Raw genomic sequence first — 13,554 nt, 5'->3', positions numbered from 1 at the left:
CCAAAGGTAGAATTGATGTCACTCTTGGGACCCTTTCCTGTCGGTTAAATCATGAAACTCCGGGTTAAATTTTTACAAGGGTCTGAAAGTCCATCAGTCTCACAGTCTTTTGAGCCTTGTCAGTCATTTATTTCAAAGTTACTGATTAAACACAAGTATCACTTCTCTTTAGAAGAATGACCAGTAATGAGTCATATATAAACAGCACCAATTATAGCTCTTAAAAAATGAAACACTTAGGCCTACTGTATCTCAGTCAGTTAATCTCTGACTCCTCTTGCTCTTTCTCTTTCTCTGTGTTTAGATATATTTAGAATGAAGTAAAAAGTATGAGATGATGCCATGAAGGAAGACTTGAGACCAAACTGAAACTGTCATGTGCCCATCTTCACAAATATCTGCCCGCCCAGCTCGAGCTATTTTTTTCAGGTTTAAAGCAAATCAAGTGCCGCACGTCACGCTGCTTTGTGTGCACAGGGGAAAAGGTGTGGTCATGGCTGGTGATCGTGTAGGGGGATGGACAGAAGTTGTGGCTAAGAGTGAACAAGAGCGTGGACGGACAGACGGACGAGGCGCTGGGGGGAGTGTGGGAGATATAAAGTGAGTGGAAATCTAAGTAGGCCAGTGAAATCTTATTTTTCCATTTCATTAAATTTCTTTAAAAGGATATGTTTATTACTATTAATATTTATTCAAATATTTAACCAAAGAACAAGAAGATTGACTTTTTAATTCAGTTACATGTGTTTTAATGTCATATGTGCTGTATTTATTTATTTACTGAAGAAATACATGATTTGATTATATTCATACAATGTTGATGATAAAATTAATTCAACATTTCTCAGGTTCGATGAAGCCCGTGCAAGGAAGCGAGACCAGTTTCACTATGAATAATAATAAGTTACATTTGACCGAGGTAGGTGAGCTTTGTTATTATTTTGAAACATCCGAGGTTCCTGTTTGGCCTGTGATACTAACAGTGATTGTTCTGAAAGAGGGAAAATAATCTGCAGTCACTGACAGTGAACTTGATCTCTTCTGCTTTTCATTTTCTCTTATCTCCAGGCCGATTCCCCTGTCTATGACAACCAAGGGTTTCAGCGCGAGGTAGAGGGACGTGCTTGGGGTCCCTCTCAGGGTTCATACCCATCCCTCCCACAGCTGACTCCCAGCTATGTTGTTAGTGCTCCCCGGACCATCAACACCCACCACACTGCAATACCAGGACCGGCACAGTCTCCACGACAAGAGAAAGGTACCGAAGAATTGGACTTCAGACAAACCTGTTGTGGAGGTCATGCTGCTTGAAATAATAAGTTAGATGAGCAATGATGGCCATTACCATGGCTAATGGTAAAAGACAGACTGACATGCAGTCTTATTTTGTTATAAAGAATGTATATTGTGTTGGTAAACCTAACTGCTTATATTTACAACTAGTGCCAACCAATAACAGACATAACCATGACACAAGACAAGCAGTAAACAACAGATTCACATTAGCTCTGCCGAGAACTAACAGACTTAGAAGAACAGCTATGTACAGAGCTGTTGCAGAGTGGAACAGCTTCCACCCGAGCTCTTATTACTGGAAAGCAGAAGTAGTTTTAAAAACAAACTAAACAAGATGATTTTAGAAAGGTGTGTGTATAATATCTGACTTATATCTGACTTCTTGGTTTCTTGGTAAGCTTTTGTTTTTGTTGTTTTTTGGTTTCATAAGCCTAGGTATTGAGTTGGTGTGAAAACAGGTTTTAACAATCTTTTCCAATTGTAATTAGCAGTCGACACTGTGTTATTTTAATATTGTAGTTTTTTCCGTGTTACTACTATGTATAATTCTATACTTTATTGTTATTCTGTATGTTTTTATTATGTATATAATTGTGTCCTGTGTGAGGACCCCAGGAAGAATAGCCATTACCGGTACTCCCACAACAGAGTGATGGCTGATGGGGATCCTAATAAATAAACACACAAATAGACCGACTCCACACACCGCACATACTGTAAGACATACACCAACCAGGCAGGATGGAAACCTTAATGGAATCATGCTAATTTTTTCTCCGACTTATTATTTTTGGGAGAAAATCAATTCATGAACAGCAACACTATGAAGAGCAAGTGTACCTCCTGAAATTAAATATATATGTCTGAATATTTAATGAATGAAATTCCTATCATTACATTAGATCCTATCATTACATTAGCATTCCATAAATGCAACATCTTTGTTATGCACTAACGGTTAGGTTCTTTGATTTACGAGTCTTCTCTAGTCATGCTACTCTGTGCTATCATCCCATAATTACCTCCTGTGGTCACAGTGTTCACCGCCCAATTGATTCATCTTGACTTGTGTGTCCCAGTAAAAATACAAACAACCACTCGCTGCCTTCACTCTTTGCAGCATGAGCGTGATTCATCGATTTGGGCTTCATGAAAAAAAATCAGAAAAGGCCTCAGAAAGTGGCCTTTGCCTGCAAGCATAACATGACAAGATGGCTGGACGGGAGTTAGACCAGCATGGGTCCTGCACAGAGGTCGTGTTGTACACAGAGATCAAGGAAACAAATAGTTAAAACATTATACTTTTCAGCTTTGGGAAACTAACCCAGATGGCCCCACAATCCAATCCAATGCAGTCCAATTCAGTTAGATTTGATCTGATACTATTCAATACGATTCGATTCACTTTGATTCGATTCGATTTAATTTGATTCAGTTTGATTGAATTGAGTTTAGTTCAGAAATAACTGAATTAATCACTGAAATTACATAATGTACACAACTTTAACACCCCATTGGTTACTCTTCATAAAGATTAAAAAAAAATTAAAAAGTATAACTTAAAAATATAACTTAAAAATAGCTGTCTGCCCCTCTTAATCTCCTCTTTGAAGCCCCCTTTGTTCCTCACGTGATCTGTGTTGACATAAGGCTGTAATATGACGTATAAATGCTCGAGAGGGGTCATCTGCCCCCGCTTCATGTGTCCTTCCAAACTTCCTCCAAATGCATGTTTTAGGTTAGTTCTGTGATGCGAGACTTTGAATGTGCAGTTTGTGTACATGTATGTTTTTGTTAGTGCTGCAGAACTAGCATGGCGTCCGTATTAATGGTGCCATCGGTGTAAACCGGAGTCAAGTTCTCTCGTCTGATTTATGTCTGACCTGGCAATAAAGCTTTTTCTGATTCTGATTCTGATTCTGAGAGCAGCATCTTTAATTTGCATTTTATTTTCATTTGACTTACTTTTCTTGTTCTGCAGAAACAAGGCAGTGTCACTGGAAAAATGTTCTATGTGCATGTCTGTGTGTGGCCGTCATCCTGGCAGTAGTTGCTCTCCTGCTCTGGTACTTCTGTACGTTCATTTGAAGACTATTGGAAGATACAATTATTGTAGCATGATACCACGAGTCCTTTCATAAGCTTGCACCCAGTAGTATGTGTCTGTTGCAGTATACTACCAGTGTCTGCTGGGGAAGTCTTGTGGAGCTGGCGGGAAGTGTCTGAGCTCGTCCCAGTGGTGTGACGGTGTCCTGGACTGCTCGCGTGGAGAGGATGAATCTCATTGCTGTAAGACAGTGAAATAAACAGCCCATTGTTGCACACACACATAAGGTGTATGTTATGAGTATTGCTCTCTGTGTGGTTCAGTTCGTCTCCAAGGGACCGACTCGATGCTGGAAAGTTACTCCTCACACAACGATGCATGGATGCCCGTCTGTGTTGACGACTGGAACGACGACTACGGGAAAACCGTGTGTGAGCAGATAGGCTACACGAGGTGCTGATCGTGTCCTCCATCAGTGTTGTTCAACACATACTGCAACTCCACTCTCCTTTCTAAGATTGGCAGCTAATTTATAATCTGTATGCCAACATTTCCAGTACATCCATTTGTTGTTCAACACTAGCACTTCCTTTTTAATAACGAGTTAATGAGAAAAAAAAGGAAAAAAGAAAAAAGAAAAGGGAAGAAAGCAGAGAAAAAAATATTACTTATTTTCCTTTTCTTTTCTGAATGAATATGTGTAAAGATCACACACACAAACACACAAACATTGCATTCAATAAGAAAAAGAAAAAAAAAAGATTGTTACTTATTTTCCTTTTCTTTTCTAAAAAAAAAAAAAAATAGGCAAATACTGCCTTTAGCTTCTGTTTAAGATAAACGGCTAATAAAAGCACTACAGTTTAAATGTCTATTCTATTAAAGAGCTAATCCAGTCAAAAGATTTAAAAAAGACTCAGTCACATCCTGAACAGCCAGTTTATAAAAAAAAAAAAAAAAAACAACTGCCCTTGGACAGCGGAAGTATTTTTATTTCTGGGCCAACGTCAACACTTTCAATTAGATTCAGCAAAAACATAATCTTACACTTCTGTAGGTGGCTGAAGTGTATTTAGGATCATAATCCATTTCTATTTTCATCCCCAGATTTTATTACAGGTGATATATTTTCTTCAGAATCTACTGGTATGAACACTTCTCTCTGCTAGTGCCAGTTTTCTTGTGTAAAAACAGCATAACCTCTTACTGCTGCACACCTGAAGGTGTTATTGAGATGTTTCATCCTCAGTGTCAGAAGTGTTGTAAGAAGAAAGAATAGATTTATTTAAACAAATCGAATGACAATAAAAAACCTGACATTTTCTGGAGTTCATTCTGACAGAAGTTTCTTTTCCCCCAATTTTCCAAGTCCCATTCCCATGCGGTCCCCAAACTCTGCACGGATCTTTCCTTTCTTCAAAATAACATAATTATAGTTGGTCCACTGGAATCACATCATATGTTTGAAACTATTTTCACCGTATTGATTGTGTCTGTGTGTCTTCTTTAGGCAGGATTACGAGACTTACGCCCAAATCCACCTCGGTGCATCGGCCACCAAAGGATACATGAGGCTAAAGCCTGGGACTTACTATGGATCACATATACAGTCTCATTTCACTCACAGGTTCAGACCTCCACCTGTCTCAGCAGCTTGTACACTCCAGTCACAATGAATTGTTTTTGTTTTATTACTTTTTAATTGCTTTTTTTTTGCAGCATGACATGCTCAGCAGCGGTCAAACTTCACTGCAGCGGTGAGCCATTTCTTCAACCGCAATATCTCTTTTTTAGAAGAAAACTGCATGTTTAAACCAGCTGTTTAACAGAGAAGGAATAAAAAACATCTCATGTGTTTCTTTGTTAAATCTGAACTTTTAGAATGTGGCAGGAGTCAAGCAGGTCCCAGCAGTCGTATCGTGGGCGGCGCGCAGGCCGAGAACGGAGCCTGGCCATGGCAGGTCAGTCTCCAGTTTAACGGCAGACATATGTGTGGAGGCTCCATTATCAGCGCCGACTGGATCCTGTCTGCAGCACACTGCTTCCAAGAGTGAGCCTCCCATCCTCACACCACTTGTTCTACGTGTACCTGTGGATATTTGTTCTTGTTGGGTTTCTTCTCAGTTCAGTTCATTCAGGTTCACTGAGTCAGTGCTGCTCCCTTCTTGTTATATCTGTATTGACATAGTGACATAATTACAGCTTACTTTGGTGTTACATATTTACAGCTTAATGACACCAAGTGCCTTTATGGTGAGTTATCACATATTGGAATTTTCCCGCACCAGTGATCCTTAGATCAGTTTAAGCTGAACATGAAAGCAACTAAATGTTTGTTTTCATATTTTCTGATTTCGGCCGATTCTGATTTCCACTACAGATACTCCAATCCGTCAGGGTGGAAGGTATTTTCTGGGGATGTCAGCTTGTCAAGGATGAGATTTGGTGACACAGTTCAACGAATCATCAATCATGAAAATTATGACTCAAACACTAACGACAATGATATCGCGCTGCTAAAGCTCGGGACACCAATGGCATTTACAAGTAAGTGCTTCTCCTTGATGTTTACATTTTATTTATTAAAAGATGCTGATGTGGGAAATCCAATCCCAGTGACGCAATGTATTTTTATGCATCAGGAACAGTGAGGCCCGTGTGTCTCCCCAACTCCGGAATAGACATGCCTGCTGGAAGCCAAGCGTGGATCACGGGGTGGGGAGCGCTGCGCTCATCTGGTGAGCTCAGTGAAGTTCCATGTGTTGCTGTATGGGGAATACAGAGGCACGATGAAGCATCTGCGGGGGTTTGCCACTGAATTATTCTGTAGGATATTTTGATGAATTAATGAAATACTTTTCATTGATTATGTCCAGGCCTCGAGAAAGTAAAAGAAGTCCAGATCATGATGCTCCCTCTGCCATACTTCATAGCTGAGATGATTTTGTAATGTTGATTATTTGTGCCCTTGTTTTTGTTCCATACATAGTACTGTATATAATATAAACTTTTGTTTCATCCGTCCTTGAACATTTTCCCAGTTTAATAATTCATGTATGGTCGACTCATGACTGGAAACCTTTGCCAAGTAACCACAGTACTAGAACATCTCCGTTTCTGGAACTTGTATCCCTTGTCTGTATCCCTTGTATTTTCAGAAACACAACGCATTATTTAAGAGCATCAAACTTAAAATATTTGATTGTCTGGTATCAATCAAATTAGGTTTAAACTACTCCTCCAAACTCATTTCATTTACTGGATTCCTGAATCCAACTAGTTGTTTTTTTTATCTGTGAGTTCACTTACTTTTTCCAGTAGCACTGATAACGTAAAATTACCATGTTGAATAAGGACAAAAGCCATTGTGACCTTTTGTGTTCTATCAGTGTGTTTCCAGGACCTAAAGGGGACCTATTATGAAAAACACATTTTTTCTTGCTTTAACATACAGTATATAAAGTGGTCTCCCCTCAGCCTGCCAACTCAGAGAAGGAGGAAAGCAACCAAATTCTGCAGTGTCTGTACAGCCGCCCGGATGATCCATCCAGTGTGATGTGACTTCTACGAGCCGTTCAGATTTGCGCATTTTCGTTACGTAACCAAAATGCAAACCACGCCCACAACTATAAAACCGTGTAACTGCATGCGAGCGTCCGACTATCGCATTGCACTGCGTGACATTGGACGCTCTCTGTCCATCTCCCTCCAGCCAGCTGCCACTTTATTGAGGTTTTTGTAGTGAAATGAGGAGGAATCATAGAGATAACTTCTCATTTCAAATAACTGGATCAGCCATTCCACATCCATGTCCGTTTCCTACAGCGCTTTCAACCGGCTTTCAACGCGAGCGGCAGGAAACGGCCAGCTCAAAACTGCGCACCGCATCGCGTCGCACTGCGCAGCGCTGCGTCACTCGCGGCCAGTTAGGACAGTCCAATAGAAAATAAAGCAATGGAATTGATTTTGTCGCTGACGCTCGCTCGCATCACATGCAGTTATGACACGGTGTTAGGACACGGTAACTCCGCCGGCCGGAGCTTCCACCATTTTTTCGTAGCGGTGTATCACTTCATTATCATAGCCTCCCCGCCCACTCAGAATCCTGCATAGATAATGAGGTTAGAAACGGGGAAGATAAAGACATGGCTCAGAGGCTGAATTTCTAATTTATTTAGCAAAAACAATCAAAAGCTTGTTTTTAAGACATTCAAGGCCTGTTTAAAATAGGGATTAGATGCCATAATAGGTCCCCTTTAAGATAAAGATGAGACCGTATTTTATGGCATATTACTGCACACAACCCGTCCATTCCTACTGGGCTCACATCCTTTTTTCTTGTCACTGTATAACACATATTATGCTTATTTTCAAGCTTACTTGTCTTTTCTCCCTGTTGATCATTTCCAAAAGTCTCAGGGGTCAGCTTCAAGTGCAAGTAAGGAAAGTGTGACTTTTCCAAGGCTTGACTGAGTTAACTCTGTACAATCATTAATTTTTCTCAGGGCAGCCACCTGACAAGCTAAATCAGGCCCAGGTGACCATTTACAGCAGGGACATCTGCAACGAAGATCATGTGCTGAATGGCCAAGTCACTCAGACCATGATTTGTGCAGGAAGACTGCAGGGAGGGGTCGACACGTGCCAGGTTAGTCCGAATCCACTCTCTGCCACAAACACCACGCATCCCAAACTCTGTATCCGTAAAGGTACCACACTGTGTCAGATGTGATCACTTTTGCAAATCATTTCAACCTTACAACTTCTTAGGTTCCTCCCATTTTGTGTTTTTTAATGTGGCAGTTTTCTTTCCCTTTTCTCCTTTTGAAAGTGTGACTCGTGGACTCTAATTAATAAAGTTTATTTGGACTTTTACCGTGGAGCCAGGCTTTTATTTTCCATGCAGGCAACACTTTAGTACTGTCTTGCTCATGCATAGCTAAAAGATTATACGACTTCACAACGACCACTGGAAAATTCAGCTGGTAGAATAAATGTTCTTAGTGGTCATCTGGATTTAAAAAAAAGTGTATGTCATAGCAATCTCAGTAAAAGTCTAAATAGAAGTTTGACCTGAGGTATTGATATTCATCTGTACTGCAGGGTGACAGTGGAGGGCCTCTGGTGGTTAAAGCAGGAGACGTATGGTGGCTGGCAGGGGACACTAGCTGGGGTATTGGATGTGCTTTGAGGAACAAGCCAGGAGTGTACGGCAATGTCACCTACTTTATCAACTGGATATATGAACAAATGCAGGTACAGTACTGATACGACAGAAATGCATTTTGTTAAAATGGAAATTTTGTTAAAAGGAAATCAGAGATGCGTGTGAATAGTCAGGTCTGACGCATGACTGCGCTTCTGTCCCAGCTGTTTTATGTTGATTTACCAAATAATTCCTGTTTTTGTTTCATGCTTAATGGTGTTTTTCTATCTGAAAGTCACTGCACCTGTGTGGATTTACTGCGGTTCCCAAGTTTCCTCCTAGATTTTACACACACGCTTGCAGTGGTGGACAGTAACGGAGTAAATTTACTTGAGTACTGTACTTAAGTACATATCCAGAGGATTTGTACTTTACTTGAGTATTAGATTTATTTGGTACTTATTACTCTTACTTGAATACATTTCCAAGACAAATATTTTTACTTTTACTCGAGTACATTTCTAGGAAGGCTGAAAAGTACTCGTTACTTTCAGGTCTGCTCTTTTTTCTTCTTCCCTAAAATCCTATTGGACACAAGCTGTTTTTGTCAAAGGAGGAGACCTATCACAGTGCACGCTCTCCACTGGGATGTACGTAAAGCGGAAATACGTCAAGCCTCCTCAAAACGATACCCCCAAAGTAGCCTGCGTTTGTCAAGACAGAGCTGCAACTAATGGCTACGCCTGCGTCAGGAGAAGAAAGACAATCCGCTGAGTCGTCTGAGTCTGATAATGAGCCGGACTCGAAGCAGGGACTTTCACAAAATCCTTGGCCGTATCTTAACTCAATGTTTGAGTTCGACCGAGTAAAAAACGAGGGCACAGACAAACCACATTTATTTTCAAATGTTTATTGTGTCTGCCGAAGCAGAACTACCTCTCTGCTTTGAAATTTACTCTTACTCTTACCTTTACTTAAAGTAAATTTAAAAGCATTTACTTTTGGATACTTAAGTACCTTTAAAAGCAAGTACTTTTCTACTCTTACTCGAGTAATATTTTGACTGAGCTACTTTTACTTGTAACGGAGTAAATTTTGACCAGTAGTATTTGTACTCTTACTCAAGTACTGGGGTCGAGTACTCTGTCCACCTCTGCACGCTTGTTAGTTTGATGTTGTCATGTGGGGTGGTGATTCTACATCACCAGCCAGTGTGAATCTTCATCACTGTCTGTCTCTGTCAGGCCTGTGGTGAACTGGTGACTGGTCCAGGGTTTAGCCTGCCTCAAACCTATCAGATGGGATCAGCTGCAGACCTACTAGTCTGACCAGGATGCGCTGGCTGTGAAATCATTTTTATCAATGATCTATCAGTGTTATTTATTTATTCATGTATTTATTAAGCATAGAATAATCAATTTATAAGAAAAAGTCCTCTTCTGTACGTCATGCTACCCTGCTGTTTTCCACAGAGTCGCAGAATCAGAGAGCCAACATCTCTAGAAAGATGACGGTGCTTGTTTGGTTAAGATTTACACCCTCAATGCTAGATGCCACTTAATTTTACACATTGGCATCTAATTTACCTAACTGCTTCAGCTGGGCTGAGTTTCTAAAAATATTTGTTTTTATTTGCAAATTTAATGGTAGGTGGACTTGGAGAGTAAGTTGATTAATGCAGGACAAGATTCAAAATGGAATCAAGCCTAAATATCTCTCTCTTAAACAATGTTTGAAAAGTTGGTATGTTTGAAAAATACCAATGTCAATCAGATTTTAGCTGAAAATATCACAGTCAAAATAGTTTTTGAGAATTGGTTGAAGTAATTATATGAAGATATGGAATGTACCTAAATCAAAAACCTGAGACTGGTTTATTAATCTCAGTTAGACCAGTCACGTGGGGACATATTTGATCCGTTGTTAGCATAAAAAAATCCATCCATCCAACCTTTATCTATCGCCACTTTTTCCCATTCTGGATCCCAGGGATCTGCTGGAACGGTCTGCAGGACCCCCTGGACAAGACATCAGTCCATTGCAGTGTGTGTTTTACTGTACACAACTACTGCACATTAAAAATGACAGAAGCTCTTTGGCAATATCAGATATACTTCTTTGGAGAGTCAGATAATTGAAATTCATAGCAATGAATAAAAAACTGCTTTTGCAAGGGAGCTAAAGTTACTATTTTGTGATTTTTCCAGTGGATGAAAGCCCACGGACAACCAGGACATTGCAGGCTTTTGAAATAAAAAAGACAGAAATAACACCTTAAATATCAGACTTTTTCATATCTAATATTAACCATTCCAAAGAGAGAAAAAAATACATTTTCAATTATTGGCAATATTCTAGATGAACATAAACCTACCACAGCTTGATTGCATACATTTGAACAACATAAATCCCTTTTTACTTTATCACACTTTCTTTGTAATACATTTCTTTCTAGCTAGAGGATCAAAGAGGATCTCTCATGTACAAGTCTTTTTCAATCTTTCCAGTATTGGATGTGATTGAGGCCTGAGGTCTAACTCGGCCACACAGCAACACTTGCTGTCACTGATGCGTGCTCTGGGCTCCTTGCCATGCTGGAATGTGGAATTCCTCTGTGTTATCAGTGTTTTGAGAGAGGATCGAAGGTTAATATGATACATTTTCATATGTATACTGACCCTGTCGAATAGGAGCAGCCCCATGACATAATTTAACCTCCATGCTTCACCATGGTGTTCATTGGTTGATGCTCTGTATTGACTTTGCATCAAAACTACCTGTTATTATTAAATCCAAAAAGTTTATCCTTTGTCTATATACTGTATAAAGATATAAAAAGTCTGACATTCATGTTGTTATTTTCTCTTCGGGTTCGTTAGTGTACGTTGACTTCTTATATCCACTGTATATGTGTGCTACAGTTAGGCAAAGAGCATCGAAACAAATAAGTTGACCTTAAACCATATGCCTAATTTTTGTTTTTTGTTTGTTTTTATTCTTCACAGGACAATTGATGGAGACATTGCTGAAGATTTTAGTTTATCATCTATGCACTTTGAATCTGAATTTGAAAATTTTGGAGGATGTATTGATCAAGATTTTTATATATGTATAAATCAAATGCAGTTATTGTTTCTACGTTTTCCTAAAACATGCATTGAATGTTTTTATTTCTTAAAAGTCTCTTTATTTATTTTTAAAAGTTGAGCTTTCTTTTTGTAAACCAGAAAACAAACTGTTGTACCCATCTTTGTGTATTTTTGACAAGCCAATGGATCTCCTCCATCCAGTTGGGCCAGCATTTGTCTCTGGCATGGAAACAAATGGAAATCACTTTTTAACAGAGATCCCTGCATTCACCTGGTGGCTCTCATTTTAGTATACAACCCAGTAAACCTAAAGAAGAACGGCAAAGAGCTGAACTATGACATTAAAATATCACATACAACCAGCAAAGGAAAAAGTTACTGTTACACATGTGACATGTTTGAAAAACTGACACTACGTTCCTTCCTCAAACTATTTCCCCAATGCCAAAACCACTGTATTTTTGTAAAGTTATCACTCAACTGGTTTACTATGAGATACAGGGAGACTATTTACGAGTCTCTGACGAACATACTGAAAGGAACAATATTAAAACCCATTCATGTTGTACTTGAGTTTGTTTTTTTCTGATTTTAGAAACACATGTTTAGTAAGGCCACTGCTCAAGGAAACAGAGATATGTAATAAAAAGAACTAAAAATATTCTTTGAGGATTTTTTTGACTTTTTTTTTAAACCAACTGGAAGTGTACACCTAAATATACGTTTGACATGTCTTTGCTTATCTTTTTGTTTTAAATTATCACCACGCAGCTAAGTGAACGCATTGATTATCTCGTGGCCACGCATTAATAATAACTCGTGGCCACGAGATAATCAATGCGTGGCCACGAGATAATCAATGCATGGCCACGAGATAATTAATGCGTGGCCACGAGATAATTAATGCGTGGCCACGAGTTATTAATGCATGGCCACAAGATAATCAATGCGTGGCCACGAGATAATTAATGCGTGGCCACGAGTAATTAATGCGTGGCCACGCATTATTTAATTTTTTTCAAATGTCACATGTTATTACTACACTCACCATGACAATACTCTTGCTCTTTAATATATAATAGGAAGTTGCATCCACAAAGTCCAGACAGTAGGTAATGCCATCCACGAGTAAAATAATGCGTGGGCATGAGATAGGCTACATAATGCGTGACCACTCATTGATTATCTCGTGGCCACCAGATATTAACTCGTGGCCACGAGTTATTTTATTTTTTTTCAAATGCAGAGGGGCTCCGTACAATTGCGTTCATAAGGATAAAGTTGTTTAAAAAATAAAAATGAAAGAAATAGTCCCTTCTCCCCTTGTGTGTCTGCCTGTCATGCACGGGTACGTGCGTGCGCATGTTGTCCGTTTGTCGCATCAGAGCCTTAAAGCAGGAAAGTCATGCTGAGTTTCATCAGGCTGAAATTATTAAAAACTATCTCCGGGCTGCATGGATGAAGCCTCAAACCTCACCTTGCTCTCAATCGAGAGGGACATCACTATTGATGAGAGCAAAGTGATTGAAAGGTTTGCGGCGATGAAGAACCGGCTGATCGTTAAATGTGTACCCCCCCCCCTTGGATGTAAATATGTCTTGTTGTGGTTCTCGGCTCACCTCTGGATGAAACCATCATTGGTAAGCTGTCATAATATTAATTATTTCTGATAACATTGTCATGACGATGAATATATGGCCTTGCCCTTTCCTATATTGTTCGTTGCTGTTTGACCGCCGTGTCGCTCGGTCATTGTGTTAAATTCATGTCGTTGTTGTAAACTGTTGTCGTGTAGGTTGAGCACGTGTGTCTGAATTGCAAGAGCGTCTGGCTGCAGACCTCTCGCGTCATATACATGTCTTTCTTAGGTTAAAGGTTTGGTTTTTCTTAGGTTAAAAGTTTATAAATTGATACAGCAGGTTAAAGATTTATTTGAAATTTCTTCTGTGCACTTGGAGTTTATCCCATTAAGATAA

General features: G+C 39.5%; 1 protein-coding gene across 1 annotated transcript; it reads left to right on the top strand.

The window, feature by feature from the left end:
• Window positions 1-402: 402 nt before the first annotated feature.
• tmprss2 (transmembrane serine protease 2) lies at window positions 403-12,241 on the top strand. The gene is made up of 14 exons (XM_061740222.1): window positions 403-600; window positions 849-919; window positions 1,069-1,258; window positions 3,278-3,370; window positions 3,469-3,585; window positions 3,667-3,796; window positions 4,854-4,970; window positions 5,063-5,100; window positions 5,225-5,393; window positions 5,724-5,890; window positions 5,986-6,081; window positions 7,849-7,991; window positions 8,447-8,599; window positions 11,495-12,241. Exons 2-14 carry the CDS (start codon window positions 854-856, stop codon window positions 11,501-11,503), a joined length of 1,488 nt encoding a protein of 495 aa, XP_061596206.1. The 5' UTR covers window positions 403-600; window positions 849-853; the 3' UTR covers window positions 11,504-12,241.
• The last annotated feature ends 1,313 nt before the right edge of the window (window positions 12,242-13,554 follow it).

Source organism: Cololabis saira, chromosome 14, assembly GCF_033807715.1.
Source record: "Cololabis saira isolate AMF1-May2022 chromosome 14, fColSai1.1, whole genome shotgun sequence".
Taxonomy (NCBI): Eukaryota; Metazoa; Chordata; class Actinopteri; order Beloniformes; family Belonidae; genus Cololabis; species Cololabis saira.
Note: the sequence above shows the minus strand (reverse complement) of the source record. Positions and strands in the feature narration are given on the sequence as shown.

Bases quoted from the DNA above. Each gene is read 5' to 3' on its own strand.
- tmprss2 (XM_061740222.1), top strand. From the start codon at position 854: ATGAAGCCCGTGCAAGGAAGCGAGACCAGTTTCACTATGAATAATAAT. The intron at 920-1,068 runs GTAGGTGAGCTT...TCTTATCTCCAG, and splicing joins ATAAGTTACATTTGACCGAG to GCCGATTCCCCTGTCTATGA. The intron at 5,101-5,224 runs GTGAGCCATTTC...CTGAACTTTTAG, and splicing joins GGTCAAACTTCACTGCAGCG to AATGTGGCAGGAGTCAAGCA.